The following is a 16717-nucleotide window of genomic DNA, read 5'->3' as shown; positions in this document are numbered from 1 at the left end:
CCCAGTAGTAATGGAGGACCTATCTCCACTCTAACTTTTAAGAAACAGCTCTTGAGAGGTCAAGATTACTTGAGGACATTCTCCCTCTATGGTATCTAACCTACTAAAGCCTTGAAGAAACTCAGTTTCATTGGGATATGTACATTTATTGAGCTGTTTGAAAGGTATCTGGCGCATAGATATGTCAGATATTTGAAAACATGTTTGCACTTAATTCATTAACTGTTCAAGTAGCAGCACTTTCATGTTATAGGTTGAGTGAAGGGAATTTCATTGGCATCTCATCCTGATGTTGCTAGATTTTTAAAAGGAGTAAAGAGGCTATGTCCATCCTACAGGGAAGTTATTCCTCATTAGAATCTAAACTTAGTTTTAAGAGCTTTAGTGTAAGCACCATTGTGGAGTGAAGTAGCTTAGCAGTTAGAGCTTTGTTCAAATCTCACTGTCTCTCCTTGTGACCTTGGGTAAGTTACTTTCTCACAGGACAAGCAGGATGGTAGTCCTTACATATGGGTGACATCATCAGGATGGAGCCCAATCACAGAACACTTTTATCAAAGTTTCTAGAACTTTGACTGGCACCTACTGGGCACGTCCTGCATGGCACTAACCCTGCATCCAGCAGGGGTCCCCCATCAGTCTCTCTCTTTCTGCGCAGCAGTAGCCACGCGGGTTAAGGAGCTCTCTAGAGATTCCTGGCAAGAATTTTCCTCATGGAATTTATTTCTAAAATTTCAAAAAAATTCTACCCCATAGGGGTCCCCCTATCGATTCCATAGTCCGCGGTCATAAGGTAAGGCTTTACCCTCCTTTGCGGACGATTCCCGTCAAGTTTTTCCTTTGGGGCCTACCGTCCACTGACTGCACCACGGCTAAATTTTTGTCGAAGCCATGGTGTCAGTTTTTCATCTGTCCCGATTGTCCTCGGACGATGTCCATCACAGACCCGCATAGGGTCTGTGTGTTGTGTTTGGGGTAGGACCACGACGTCTTAACTTGCACCAAATGTGCCCAAATGACACCGAACGGCCGTAAGGCCTGCTCAGAGAAGATTGAGTTTCTTTTCAGGCAAAGCCATAGACTCCATCGAGCACTTTGACATCGTCTGAGCTGGTGCCATCGACCTCTCGCCAGCAGCGAGACACTGGTGCTGTCCACCCCGCACCAACTACTCCAAAGGCATCGATTTCTTCCTCTTCGGCTCTGGAGAAGGACCGAGGAGAACATTGTTAAAAGCGTCGACACCGTCATCAGAAGGCTCTCCGCTGATCCAGGCAAGCCCTCGGCATTGGTGTCGACAGAGCTACCAACAAAGAAATCCCGTCCAGGGAAGGCCCCATCCTCCTCTGCAACTGGGTCACCGAGGCATTCCCCACCTTCATTGGTGCAGGGAGCCGTGACTCCACTTTCACTGGTGGACCCTGCGGGTACGCCAGTCCTGCCTCCTACTCCGGAGCTGGGGTTCCACGCCCCAGGCTTCCACGAGGAATTGGATCGGATGATCCAAGAGGCCATCGGAAAGGCACTGCAGTGCTTCAAGCCTCCATCGATGCCGGCACCGATGCCAGCTCCATTCGCCAAACAGATTCCCATGGCGCTTGCACTGCTACTCGGCAGGCTGGATACGTTGATTGGTGCCCTTCCACCGGTGAAACAGAGGATACTGGTATGTCCAACGACTTACACCCCAATTCCTTTTGTCATCGGATGATGAGGAAGCACCGAGGCCAGAACCTATGCCCGGGCTGTCTGGGATCTTGCCACTGACTCACCCATCGATGTCACAGATACCATCGATACCACATCATCCTCAATCGGTGCCTCCATTGATGCAGTCGGTCCCTAGACTTGATCCTTCAGGAGTAGCACCATTATTTTCCTCAGGAGATCCTTTGGGAGCAGTTGATCAGCCTTACAGTCCTTGGACCGATGATTCTTCCCAGGATTCTGATGATCTACCTTCAGAGCCATTTCCCCCTGAGGAGAGAAGGCGTTCTCCTCCAGAGGACATGTCCTTTATAAATTTTATAAAGGAAATGTCTGAAGCCATACCCTTCCAACTTAAGACTGAAGAGGAATCCAGTCACAAGATGCTGGAAGTGCTCCAATTTGTGATGCTTCAAAGGAGATCATTTCCATTTCTGTTCATGAAGTTCTCCTGGACTTGAAGAGGAATTGGGAGCATCCAGGATCTTTACCACAGGTGAGTCGAAAAACAGATGCCACGTACCTGGTACAGGCCGCCCCTTGTTTCCAAAAACCACAGCTGGATCACCATTCTATGGTTGTAGAATCAGCCCAGAAAAAGGAACAACGTTCTAAGCCTCATTTTTCCATACCTCCAGGGAAAGAACAGAAGTCCCTGGGTGCATTTGGTCGTCGTGTTTTCCATGGCTCCGTGCTTATTTTTCGTATTGCTTATACATGACCCAGTATAACAGGGACCTATTTAAAAAGATCCAAGAATTCTGGGAGGGTATGAAATGATGACACAGTGACGCATCCTTTTGTGTTGCTTATTTTATTGCTGTTTTGCTGTTACTTGCTGTGTCAATAAAAATGTTCATGTCAAAAAAAAAAGATCCAATAATTTTCTGAGTCTTTACCCGACCAGCTTCAGGATCAACTCAATACCATGGCTCAGATGGATGCTGGCAAGCATGAGGTCTGCGCTGCCTATGACATTTTTGACACTGCTTCTAGGATGTCTGCAGCAGGCATTAGTGCACAAAGATGGGCCTGGCTGAAGTCCTCTGACTAAGACCAGAAGCACAGGACCGGTTGGCTGACCTACCCTGCGCTGGAGATAATCTCTTCGGGGGCAAAGACCACCATGAGACGCTACTCCAGCTTTCGTTGGCGCCTTCTGATTTTCTGTACACCTCTAAAAGGACATTCTGAAGAGACTCTAAGCAGCCGTCCTTCAAGCCATGGAGATATTATCCTCCTGCCTACTTGAGGTCGCCCCTCCAGACCTTACCAAAAAGGTCAGGTCAGACAATCCCGGCCTCAGAAAGCCCAGCCAGTGTTATAAATCTGCTGCTCGGAGTTAGCAATCTGTTATCGAGCTCCTCCTGTAGAGGGAGGAGTTAGGAATCTGTATGGATCTCCTCCTGGAGAGGGAGGAGTTAACAATCTGTTATCAATCCCTGCTGCTAGGAGTAGCAATCTATAGAAACTGCTCCCCAGGGGTGGAGTTAGAATCTGTAATAATTCATCCCGCCAAGGGGAGGAGTTGACAATCTGATATAAGTCCGCCAGGGAGTTAGCAATCTGTTATGGATCACCCTGTCAAGGGGAAGAGCTAACAACTGTAATACTCTGTAGGTGGAGTTAATGATCTGTGGTAGGTTGGCTTCCCACAGAGTGGCAGTCTGTATAATACCGCTGTAGTAGTGTAAGGAATGAACACTTAAAGTAAATTGGTGAACCCTGGGCCGATGGCAGATGACAGCGCCCCCAGGAGGATATCCTGAGAGGGATCACCGGCTAGGCTGGAGTGTGGAGACAAACACAGATAGTTCTTTATTAGACAGGAAGTAGAACCACCAGAGGTGGCAGTAGTGAGCTGATGTGCCCAGCAGTTCTGAAGTCCCTCAGATACTGGAATTGTGGTCTCTGGGTTGCTGAGCTGTAGAGAGAGAGACTATAAATAGTGAGTAGCCAGGGTATGCTGGATACATAACCAGTAGTAGATGATACACTCACAATTGTAGATATCTGTAATGGCTTCTATGCAACAGTCTCTTCAGTATATTCAGGAACAGGAGCCGTAGGCGAGTACTGGTTCCTATATGCAGTCTGGAATGAGAACTCACAATATCTGTGTATGAGATGGCTTATGGAAAAGAAGAGTCTTTGGAGGGTTTTAGGAACATAGGCCCTTGAGGAGCGAGTACTGGTTCCTATCTGCAATCTATAATAGTAATTCACAAGATATAGGTATATGATAGCTTCTGATATAGAAGAGAGTTGAGAAGGGATTTAGGAACATGGGCCCTTGTGGAGCGAGTACCGGTTCCTATCTGCAGTCTGCAAATAATGACTCACGATCTCCGTACTTACGATAATGTCTTAGAAGGGAGTTTTCGGAGATTAGGAACATAGGTCCTCGTGGATCGAGTACCGATTCCTATCTGTAATAGAACTCACAGTATTCACGTCTGCGATTGCTTCCAGGTAGTAAGGAGTCTTCTGAGCATTCAGGGACGTAGGCCCTCGTGGAGCAAGTACCGGATCCCGTCTTAGCAATCTGAAATCAAGAAGAGAGAGTGGGGCCCCCGAGGAGTAGGTGCTCCTAGGTAAGGTGGTGGAGGCAGAGCAGCGGAGAAAGAATTCTCCTTGCTATCTTGATTCGTAGTTGCAAGCAAAGACCTTTTAAACTGGAAGCGGATGATGTCACTATGGGGAGACACCCCCGAGGTTCGCGCCCTTGCCGGTACAAACTCTGGAGCGCACGCGCCCTTACGTCAGCAGGAACATGGCGGATCCACATCGTCAGGCCAGCCCGGGGATTCCAGGAAGTACGGCAAGGAGAAGCTGTGGCAGCATCTGTCCGTTAGACCCGAAGGGAGTCGCCACAAAGGTAGAAAGGGTGGAGCGAGGGAGAGAACAGGCACGAATGCAACAGCCAGCCACTCCACCGGGCCCAGCTGCTGGATTTTGACTCCTCGCTGGAGAGCATAAGCCAACCTCCTCTACTGTCCGAACCCGTCGGCGGTCGGTTGTGCCACTTCACCAACATATGGCACACCATCACTTCAGATCAGTGAGTACTTGCTGTATTGACTCATGGTTACCACCTCAGCTTTCTGTCTGTACCAGCAGACTCCCCACTTCGGCCGACGTGGGGATCATCCAACTACTCCTCTCTTCTGGAGGAGGAGATTTCAACCCTCTTGAAATCCCGGGCGATAGAACTGGTGCCCCTCTCCGGGCAGGGGTTCTATTCCCGGTATTTCTTCATTCCAAAAAAGTCAGGAGGCATTCGTCCAATCCTGGACCTCCGTGCCTTAAGGAAGGAAGGAAAATTTCAGGATGGTAACCTTGGGCTCTCTACTTCCTCTTCTGCAAAGAGGAGATTAGCTTTGCTCTCTGGCTCTTCAGGATGCGTGTACACACATCTCGATCACTACGTCTCACCACAAATTCCTTTGATTCCTAGTTGGCCCCCGGCACTTCCAGTACCGGGTACTACCATTCAGCCTAGCATCCGCAACTCTAGTCTTTACTAAGTGACTTGTAGTGGTTGTGGCCTACCTGAGATGTCAGGGCGTCCATGTCTACCCTTATCTCGACGATTGGCTGATAAGGGCTCCAACTCAAAAGGATGCACTAGCCTCCTTACGTCTAACTCTACATACATTGCTGTCTCTCGGGTTTCTGATCAAATTTCCCAAGTCCAGCCTAGATCCATCTCAAACCCTTCAAAGGAGCCGACCGGGACACTGTAGGCGAAAGCATTCCTCCCTCAGGATCGAGCTCATATTCTCATGTCCCTAGCGCAATGCCTCCAGGATTCAGATTATACGACAGCTCGTCATTTCCTCATTTTGCTGGGTCACATGGCATCCCCTGTATATGTCACTCCGATGGCACGCCTAGCCTTGAGAGTCATGCAATGGACTCTGATGTCCCAGTGGGTCGAGGCTTATCATTCAATGTCCTGCATTGTCCATGTTACCAAGCAGCTCCACATGTTGCTGGCCTGGTGGATGCGGCTCTCCAATCTTCTTCAAGGCCTTCCCATTCCAGAACTTCAAATTATCCTGAGAACGGATGCCTCCAACCTAGATTGGGGTGCTCATGTCAACGGCGTCCAGACTCAGGGAATCTGGTCTCCAGAGGAAGCCAAACATCAGATAAACTTTCTGGAGCTTCGGGCGATCAGATATGCCCTCAGAGTCTTTCAGGGTTGCCTCTCAAACAAGGCCATCTTGATTCAGACCAACAACCAGGTGGCAATGTGGTACATCAGCAAGCAAGGGGGAAATGGGCTCCTACTTTCTGTGTCAGGAAGCTGCACAGATATGGACATGGGCTCTTTCCCACTCGATGTACCTTAGAGCGACTTACTTGGCGGGAGTGGACAATGTTCTAGCAGACAAGTTGAGTCGAACCTTCCATCCACACGAATGGTCTCTCAACCCCAATGTAGTGGACACCATCTCCCAACATTGGGGGTATCCACAAATAGACCTCTTTACGTCCATCCACAACCGCAAAGTAGAGAACTTCTGCTCCCTCACTCGCAGCTGCCACTCACAGCCGAGGGATGCTTTCACCCTCTCGTGGTCCAGCGGTCTCCTCTACGCGTACCCTCCACTTCCACTCATATCGAAGACTCTCGTGAAGTTACGAAGGGTCAAGGGCTTAATGATTCTGATTGCCCCTCACTGGCCATGCCAAGTCTGGTTCCCAATTCTCTGGGACCTATCAGTTCGCCGGCGCATTCCTCTAGGTGAAGATCCGCTTCACCTAGAGGAATGCGCCGGCGCCTTCGCCACCCCAACCTCAATGCCCTATCCCTGACGGCCTGGATGTTGAAAGGTTAATACTCCAACCCCTTAACCTTTCGGAGTCGGTATCCCGAGTCTTGGTAGCTTCACGAAAGCCTTCCACGAGATGCTCTTATTGTTCTAAGTGGAAAAGGTTTACGGGTCTGGTGCACGTCCATGTCCATAGACCCCTTCACTTCTTCCACAGCAAAGTTTCTGGACTATCTCTGGCATCTGTCAGAATCAGGCCTGAAAACGTCTTCTATAAGAGTGCATGTCAGTGTGGTAGCCGCTTTCCACAACGGAGTAGGAGATGTCTCTATTTCGACACAGCCCTTAGTCACACGCTTCATGAGAGGTTTGCACCACCTGAAACCTCCATTGCGCCCTCCGACCCCCGCTTGGGACCTTAATGTGGTCTTAGGGCGGCTCATGAAACCTCCGTTTGAGTCTCTCTATTCCTGTAATCTCAGTTATCTCACCTGGAAGGTAGTTTTTCTTCTCGCGATCACATCCGCTCGCAGAGTTAGTGAATTACAGGCATTACTTACCTACCCGCTTTACACTAAAATTCTGCATGACAGGGTAGTGCTCTGCACCCACCCTAATTTTTTTTCAAAGGTAGTATCGTAATTTCACATTAATAAATCCATTATCCTACCTACATTTTTTTCCCGGGCCCCATTCCAATCCAGGATAACAGGCTCTGCATTCCTTAGAAGGCTAGAGCATGCTTACAATCTATCTAGATCGCACGTCAGCCCACAGGAAATCCACTCAATTGTTTCGTTTGATACAATAAAACTTGGAAATCCTGTGGGAAAGTAGACCCTCTCATCCTGGTTGGCGGACTATATCTCTTTTTGCTACCAGCAAGAAGGCATTCCACTCCAAGACCGTGTGAAAGCACACTCTATTAGAGCCATGGCGACATCGGTAGCGCACCTCCGTTCGGTGGTGCTTCCTGACATATGCAAGGCTGCTATCTGGAGTTCTCTCCATACATTCGCAGCCCATTATTGCTTAGATAAGACTGGCAGAGAAGATTCTATCTTCCGCCAGTCTGTTCTATGCAACTTATTTTCAATTTGACTTACCAATATCCTTCCACCGATCCGTTAGAGTTCAGGATGCCCTCATAGCCAAATTCCACTCCTGTTGTTATGCCTGTTGCATGTCTTTTGGGTGCATTTGGTGCTTTGCTCTGGCATCCTCAGCTCGGTACTGACCCTTATGTGAGGACTACCATCCTGCTTGTCCTGTGAGAAAGCAGAGTTGCTTACCTGTGACAGCTGTTATCACAAGACAGCAGGATGGTAGTCCTCACGAAACCCGCCCGCCACTCCGCAGAGTTGGGTTTGTTTACGTTTTCTTATTTTATTTTTTCGCACATACTTTTGCTATATTACGAGAATGAAGGTGGACTCCTGCTGGTTGCAGGGTTGGTGCTATGCTGGCCATGCCCAGTAGGTGCCAGTCAAAGATCTGGAAAGTTTGACAAAATTGTTCTGTGATTGGGCTCCATCCTGATGATGTCACCCATATGTGAGGACTAACATCCTGCTGTCCTGAGAGAACATTTGTTACAGGTAAGCAACTCTGCTATACTTCATCACACTATTTTTTTCTTGTATGCGGGCACAGAAAATGGGGCTTATAGCAGTCAGTGATTGTCTCAAATGTGGGTGATCTCAAGCTTTAATTCACTGTCTCTGGAATTGTTATAAGAATTCTGGGAATGTTTACGACAGAAGTTGTGATGTTTTGAGATAAAATAGTCATGCTGTTTTTGTATCCTGAGTAGTGATGCAGGAGAGGAATGTATGAAGTTGGAGAATATAATGTTCTTATTGAAAGCGTGTCTGATTGCAAAGAAATGTATCCTGCTTCATTGGATAAAGATGGCCCCACCCACAGTGGATATGTGGCGGTCCTTAATGATCTGTTTCAGTTGGAATATGGATCATTTTCCCAGAAGTTATATTTGAAAGAAATGTGGACTGTGTTTCCAGACTCTACCTGAAAATGTGCAAAAAATTTTTTTCAGTAGAGGATAGATTTGATGGAATGAAGTTGAAGTCTAGGATGTTACTGGTTTCTGGTTGATTGCTTCTAACTTTGTTTCCCTATTTATTTTTTTTCCTCAATCTTCTTTGGGAAATGTGGACATTTGTTGGACTACTGATCAAATTGGGTGTGGTGGTGTATGGATGGGGGGAACCTATGAAAAGAAAACTTAGGAGGAATACTAATGTTACTGAGTTTAGTGTTCTTTTTTCACACTGTGTGTTAAGGTATATTCCTCTGTAAAGTTATATTGAAAGAAAATACTTAGAAGTCGCACATTCATGTAAAAGAACATATTTGTATTTGGAGGACCATGAAAATGGGAGGCCGCATCCAAGGCTACAATAGGAAAATGGATAAGACAATTATATCAGCATATATAAAAGGCAAGCAAGCTTCAGAAATAATCAGAGCCCATTCAACAAGAGCATAATCTACCTTTTGGGTGGAAATAGGAGCTATAAATCTGAGAGAGATTTGTAAAGCAGCAGCATGGTCTACTTTATATTCATATACTAAACATAGAATGTATTTTCTTGCAAAAAAAATAAATAAATAAAAAAAAAGACTCCTTTGGAGCAGGTCCTGCCATCCAGAATAGTTGGACTTTGGAACGTTTCAATCATTCTGGATTGGTGTAGCAGAAAATTAAGGAAGGGAAAACTTAATCTTGTCTGATAATTTTCTTTCTGTTACAACAGTCCAGAAACCCACCTGATAAACTAAATGTTCTTTAAAAAAAACCAAACAAACCAACATTTACTACATTGCTCAGTTTTTCAAAAGGATCATATTAAAAAAAAATAAATAATAAAAACATACCAAGTTCTTAGTTTTTTTTAAATTTAAATAGCTTTGAAGTTTGTTAGGCTTTGTCAGAGCACTACTGGCTCTGTCAGAGCATTACTGTATGTAATTTCATTAAAAAAAAAAAAGTTAGTGCTCTTCTTGCATTTGTTCTGGACTGATGTAGCAGAAATAAAGGAAAGAAAATATCAGGTAAGAGTTTTTTTTCGTTGTAATAGATCCATAATTCTCACAGGACAAGCAGGATGGTAGTCCTCACATATGGGTGACATCACAGGATGGAGCCCAATCACGGAAAACTTCTGTCAAAGTTTCCAGAACTTTGACTGGCTCCTACTGGGTATGCCCAGCATGGCACTAATCCTGCAGCCAGCAGGGTCCCCCTTCAGTCTTCTTTTTTCCGCACAGCAGTAGCCTCGCGGTAAAGGAGCTCTGAAGAGATTCCTGACTGATTCCTCACGGAATTACTAAAAGTTAAGTTGTCCCACAGAGGTCCCTCTTCTACCTTTTATAACTCCGCGGTAGTCCGGTATGTTTTGACCAGTTTCCTGTCGATTACTGTCGAGTTTGGCCTTTGCGGCCTACTGGCCGTTGACCGTACCGCGGCTAAAGTTTTTGCCATGGCGTCGGGGTTTCGTCGGTGCCTGGACTGTACCCGCACCATGTCTATCATAGACCCCTATAAAGTCTGTGTAATGTGTTTAGGACGTGAGCATGATGTCTTTACCTGCACCAAATGTACCCTAATGACACTGAAAGGTCGCAAGGCCAGAATGGAGAAGATGGAACTTCTATTCTGTGCTCAAACCCTAACTCCATCCATTGCATCAACGTCGTCTGAACCGGCACCATCAACTTCGCGCCAGCATTGACCACCGACCGGTGACCGACTGGCATAGACGACTTCTCGGCCATTGACACCCTCTAGTTCCCCTCAGGATCGCAGGGAAAATCATCACCATCGACATCGTAAGACTCTGACCATTGAGGGAGCGAAATCATCGACCTCGCCATAGTCTGAGTCGCTGTCGAAAAAACCCCGTCTAGGAAAGGCACCAACCATTCCTGCGACCGGGTCTCTGAGGCAACTCTCACCCGATCGGGGATCGGGAGCCACGACTCCGCCTGTAACGGTGGTCTCTCCGGCTATGCCTCTGTCTCCTTCTTCTGTTCCGGAGCCAGGGCTGCTTGCTCTAGGTCTCCGAGAAGAACTGGACTGAATGGTTCAGGAGGCCATCGACAAGGCGATGCAACGTCTTCAGGTTCTTCCAACACCGGCACAGACTGTGGAACTGATCATCGACCCGATTCCGGCAGCGCTGGCACTGATGCTATCCAGGATGGCCGCTTTTCCATCGATGGATCCCCAGGTCTCCGATAGCTCAGATGCCCTCCTTATTGACAGCATCATCGGGAGGAGAAACTCTGTTCCGCATTCCTCCATCCGGAGTTATGCCTCATCCATCAATGCCTATACTTCCCTCGCCACCGATCCAACCATCTGTGCCGATACGTCCATCGGCACCACCGAGCCATCCATCGATGCCCTCGATGCCTGTACCGATGCCTTTGATGCTATCATCTGTGCCCCCAATACTTCCTCCGATTCCTTCGGAACCCAGACCTTGGACCTTCAGGTATCCATCCACCCTGTCCCCCTCTACTTCCTTGAGGAAAGGGTGTTGACCCTTTCTATACCTGGGGTGATGATACCTCATCAGACACAGATGATTTACCTTCATCACCTTCACCCACTGAGTGTAGAAAGCGTTCTCCTCCAGAGGATCTCTTTTCAATTGCAGATAGAACAGGTTGATAGGCACCAGATGATGGAGTTGCTCCAATTCCTGTATGCCCCCAAGGTAGTAACCTCTATTCCCGTTCTTCAGGTTCTTCTTGATCTTCTCAAGAAGAACTGGGAAAATCCAGGAACAATTGCTCCAGTACACAGAAAAGCTGACCCTACTTATTTAGTACAGTCAGCCCTAGGTTTTCAAAAGTCACAGCTTGATCACCACTCCGTCGTGGTAGGTTCTGCACAAGAGAGCAAAGAGGTCAAAACCTCACTCATCTACCCCTCCTGGTAAGGAACAGAAATTCCTGGACAACATTGGACGCAGAGTATTCCAAGGGGCCATGCTCATCTCCCGAATTGCTGCCTATCAGCTTTATATGACCCAATGTAACAGGGCCATATTTAAGCAGATGCAGGACTTCTCAGACTCCCTGCCTCAGCAATTTCAAGACCAACTACAAACCCTTGTAAGCAAAGGTTTTGAGGCAGGCAAGCATGAGATCAGAACATCTTATGACATTTTCGACACCTCTACCAGAGTGTCTGCAGCTGCTATTTCAGCGAGATGGTGGGTCTGGCTCAAGTCTTCTGATCTTCACCCAGAAGTGCAAGACCGATTGTCCAACCTGCCCTGTGTAGGAGAGAATCTGTTTGGCGAACAGATCCAACGGACGGTGGCTGAACTAAAAGTCATCATGAGACCCTAAAACAGCTCTCTTCGATGCCTTCCGACTTCTCTTCAAAGCAGCCCTTTAGAAAGAACTCCAAGAAGTCGTTCTACCGTCCACGAAAGTCCTACCCACCACCAGCCAGATCCCGTGCTAAGAGACCTTATCAGAAACCTCAGTCTCGCCAAACTCGAAAACAAAAACCACAAACAGCTCCCCAGCCGGGGCCTGCTTCCGGTTTTTCACTTCCACTTGGAGAGCAGCAGCCAGATTCCTCTGTCACACGTACCAGTGGGAGGTCAACTGTGCCACTTTCACAACATGTGGCATTCAGTCACAACCGACCAATGGGTATTGGCAATCATTGCTCAGGTTTACCATCTGAACTTTTTCGCCCTGCCACCGGACTCCCCACCTCTGCAGACATGGAGAACATCCAACCACTCCAATCTTCTGGATCAAGAGGTCTCCCTCCTCCTCCAGTCAAGAGCAATAGAACCCGTTCTATACTCAGCAAGGCTTAGGGTTCTATTCCCTGTACTTCATAATCCCCTAAAAATCGGGAGGCGTCCGTCCTATTCTAGATCTACAGGCCCTCAACAAGTACCTCCAGCGAGAAAAGTTCAAGATGGTCACCTTGGGCTCGCTTCTACCTCTTTTACAAAGAGGAGACTGGCTCTGCTCTCTGGACCTCCAGGACACACACACCCACATTGCGATAAGTCCAGCTCATCGCAGGTACCTGAGATTCCTAGAAGGCCTCAAGCACTGTCAATACCGAGTGCTTCCATTTGGCCTAGCGTCTGCTCCACGAGGCTTTACAAAGTGCCTCATATTCGTTGCAGCATTCCTCAGGACACAAGGTGTTCACGTCTTCCCCTATCTGGATGACTGGTTAATCAGGGCTCCCACTCAGCAAGCTGCTCTGTCGTCCCTCAATCTAACCTTACACACTCTAATTTTGTTAGGGTTTCTCGTCAATTACGACAAATCCTACTTAGTCCCATCTCAAACCTTATCGTTCATTGGGGCAGACTTGGACACCTTACAGGCAAAGGCTTTCCACGCCAATTTCTCGTCCTCCTGGGACATATGGCGTCCTCAGTCCATGTCACACACCAGTGGCCCGCTTGGCCATGAGCCTCATGCACTGGACTCTGAGGTCTCAATGGACTCAAGCTATTCAACCTCTGTCGACCATTGTCCACATCACCGACTGACTCAGTCTGTCCCTCGCCTGATGGAAAAGTCAGAACTTTCTCCTCCAGGGATTGCCCTTCCAGTTTTCGCATCCTCAAATCATTCTCACCACCGACGCTTTCAACCTCGGGTGGGGAGCCCATGTAGCCGATCTGCAAACACAAGGCTCTTTGTCTCCAGAGGAAGCCAAACACCAGATACATTTCCTGGAACTTCGAGCAATAAGATATGCTCTCAGGACTTTTCAGGATCGCCTATCCAATCAGGTCATCCTAATTCAGACTAACAACCAGGTGGCCATGTGGTACATCAACAAACAGGGAGGCACAGGCTCCTTCCTTCTGTGTCAAGAAGCTGCACAGATTTGGGCGGAAGCCCTCTCGCATTCGATGTACCTCAGGGCCACTTACTTGCTGGGAGTGGACAATGTGCTGGCAGACCAGCTGAGTCGCATCTTTCAACCGCACGAGTGGTCTCTCAACCCCTCAGTAGCGAACTCCATCTTCCAACAATGGGGATATCCTCAGACCTCTTTGCGTCCCCTCAGAATCACAAAGTGGACAACTACTGCTCCCTCATTCGCAGCAAACACTCTCAGCCCAGAGACGCATTCTCCCTCTCATGGGCAACCGGTTTGCTTTATGCATTCCCTCCACTTCCTCGTCTCTCGAAGACTCTCGTGAAGTTGCGTCAGCACAAGGGAACCATGATCCTGATAGCACCTCACTGGCCTCGCCAAGTGTGGTTTCCAATACTTCAGGATCTCTCCATTCGCAGGCACATTCCCTTGGGAAAGGACCCGCTCCTGATCACTCAAAACGACGGGATCCTACGCCATCCCAATCTTCAAGCCTTGTCCCTGACGGCATGGATATTGAAAGGCTAATACTTCAACCACTTAACCTTTCAGATCCAGTTTCCCGTATCTTGATTGCTTCACGAAAGCCTTCCACGAGAAAATCTTATTACAAATGGAAAAGGTTCACGGCATGGTGCTTTTCAGTCCCTTGACCCCTTTTCCTGTCCAATCCCGAAGTTTCTGGACTATCTTTGCCATTTGTCAGAATCATGTCTAAAGACCTCTTCCATCAGAATGCATGTCAGTGTGGTAGCTGCCTTCCATATGGGTATCGGGGATGTTCCTATATCAATACAACCCCTTGTAACATGCTTTTTAAAAGGCTTGCTCCATATCAAGCCTCCATTACGTCCTCCGGCCCCTTCTTGGGACCTTAATCTGGTTCTCGGTCGGCTCATGAAACCACCATTGGAGCCTGTTCACTCCTGTGACCTGAAATATCTCTCATGGAAAGTGATTTTCCTTTTGGCAATCACTTCAGTGCGCAGAGTTAGTGAACTGCAGGCCCTAGTTACCTATCCTCCTTACACTAAACATCTGCAGGACCGGGCGGTACTCCGCACTCACCCTAAATTCTTACCTATAGTAGTCTCGGATTTTCATCTAAACCAATCCATCATAATATCTACCTTTTTTCCCAGGCCCCATGCCAACCCAGGAGAAAAGGCTTTGCATACCCTCGTCTGTAAACGGGCTCTAGCTTTTTACCTAGACTGTACAGCGGCCCACAGGGAAAGCACTCAATTGTTCGTCTCTTTTCACCCTAACAGGTTGGGAAAGCCTGTGGGTAAGCAGACTCTCTTTTCCTTGTTGGCGGACTGCATATCCTTTTGCTATCAGCAAGCGGGCATTCCATTTGAAGACCGCGTTAAAGCACACTCTGTGAGGGCCATGGCGACTTCAGTAGCACACCTACAATCAGGGCCGCTTACTGACATTTGCAGGGCTGCAACCTGGAGTTCTCTCCACACCTTTGCAGCCCACTATTGCTTGGACAAAGCCGGAAGATAAGATTCCATCTTCGGCCAGTCTGTCCTTCGTAACCTGTTTACAACAAGACATACCAACACCCTTCTGCCTGCTCGGTGGGGTTCAGGATGCCCTCTCCCAAATTCCACTCCAGTTCTTGTGCCTGTTGCACGCCTTAGGGTACATTTGGTGCAGGTTCGGACATCCTCAGCTCGGTACTCACCCAAATGTGAGAACTACCATCCTGCTTGTCCTGTGAGAAAGCAAATGTTGCTTACCTGTAACAGGTGTTCTCACAGGACAGCAGGATGTTAGTCCTCACGAAACCTGCCCCCCGCCCCGTGGTGTTCGGTTCGTAACGTTTTGTTTTATTTTTCGGCACTGCCTGTAGCTTTCAAATAAGACTGAAGGGGGAACCCTGCTGGCTGCAGGGTTAGTGCCATGCTGGGCATGCCCAGTAGGGACCAGTCAAAGTTCTGGAAACTTTGACAGAAGTTTTCCGTGATTGGGCTCCATCCTGTTATGTCACCCATATGTGAGGACTAACATCCTGCTGTCCTGTGAGAACACCTGTTACAGATAAGCAACCTTTGCTTTCTCCCTCTTTTATTAACACTCCTAGCTTTATTTGGAATGAAGAGAGGAATCAAGCATGAATTTTTGAAATTAAATATCGGTTATGAAATATGATGCATAAAGTTCAGGAGAATAAAATGTAGCAGGCAGATGTTATGTAGCTATGAAATCCTATGCAATCAGAATTCCATTAATATGTTTCTTTAGACATGCTTATTAAAATGTAAGCAAATTATTTTATGTTTGTTTTTAGTGGATGCTATAGAGATGATTGCAGAAGATGAGAGAGAATTTGAGAGAGAACACAGGTTTATTCAGGTAAGGGCTTTAACAAAACTTGATAAATTAGAGAAACAGTTAAAGGTGAATTGTGATTTTTGTAAATTTGATAATTGATTAGTAATGAACTGAAATAGATCTTATATGAAGCTGGGGACAAATTTCTATTGCAGCATAATTTAAATATACAGGCCGATACAGTAAGGAGCAATAGGAAGAGCTGCGTTAGTGCCGGACGCACCTGCAGTTGCCGCATGCACAGTCCGGCTCAGCTACCGCTCGATACCGTATTGCAATGTCATGCAAATGCAAGCTGCTTCCAAGAAGCGTCCGTGAAGCATTAGGCCCGCGCAACCCATTTTACTGTATAGAGCACTATACAGTATCCTGGGTGCGCTGGCCTAACGCTTCACGAACACGCTGGTATCTGTCATTTCAAATGACATTTCAAATGACATTTGAAATGACAGGTACCAGGAAGTGGACGGTTCTCCTACGCTCGGGATTGCCAGTCCTCTCTCCCCTCCTCCCGAAGCAAGGCGCAGGGAGTGGGGGAGAGAGGACTGGTGAAACGACATGTAAAGTGTAAAGGAATGAAGCGAGTTACTTTTCTTGCAGCCCTCCTCCGGATATGGACCGCGGCTCCCCTGCCTCTCGGGGGGCAGCCGGCAGCGAAAGTGGCCCCGCCGGCGAAGATGGATGCCTGCACGGGCAAAAGCAGCCCCTGTGCGTTCAATTTGGCCGCTGAAGACGCGATGTCACATGCCGTGACGCCAAACGTCATGACGTCACGCCTTGAGCAGCCAAATTGCACGCACAGGGGCCGCTTTCGCCCGTGCAGGCATCCATCTTCGCCGGCAGCTGCCTCCGGGAGGCAGGTGAGCCGCGATCAATCTCCGGAGGATCCGTGATCGCTGGAGACTCGTTGATTTGCTTGCAAACCACAAATGCTTCCCTTCTGGGGGTCAGGGGAGCCGCGGTCCGTCTCCAGAGGAGGGCT

At 47.9% G+C, this 16717-nt stretch overlaps 1 protein-coding gene across 3 annotated transcripts in view; it reads left to right on the top strand.

Annotated features, from left to right (window-relative positions):
- CEP192 (centrosomal protein 192) overlaps nt 1-16717 on the top strand; it is a 1292743-nt gene that overhangs the window by 384866 nt on the left and 891160 nt on the right. For all 3 annotated transcript variants that reach the window (XM_029590939.1, XM_029590938.1, XM_029590940.1), the window contains one exon: nt 15692-15756. In XM_029590939.1, the coding sequence (XP_029446799.1) occupies nt 15692-15756 (65 nt within the window). The remainder of the gene's footprint in view (nt 1-15691; nt 15757-16717) is intronic.

This window comes from Rhinatrema bivittatum, chromosome 2 (genome assembly GCF_901001135.1).
Source record: "Rhinatrema bivittatum chromosome 2, aRhiBiv1.1, whole genome shotgun sequence".
Classification (NCBI taxonomy): domain Eukaryota; kingdom Metazoa; phylum Chordata; class Amphibia; order Gymnophiona; family Rhinatrematidae; genus Rhinatrema; species Rhinatrema bivittatum.
Note: the sequence above shows the minus strand (reverse complement) of the source record. Positions and strands in the feature narration are given on the sequence as shown.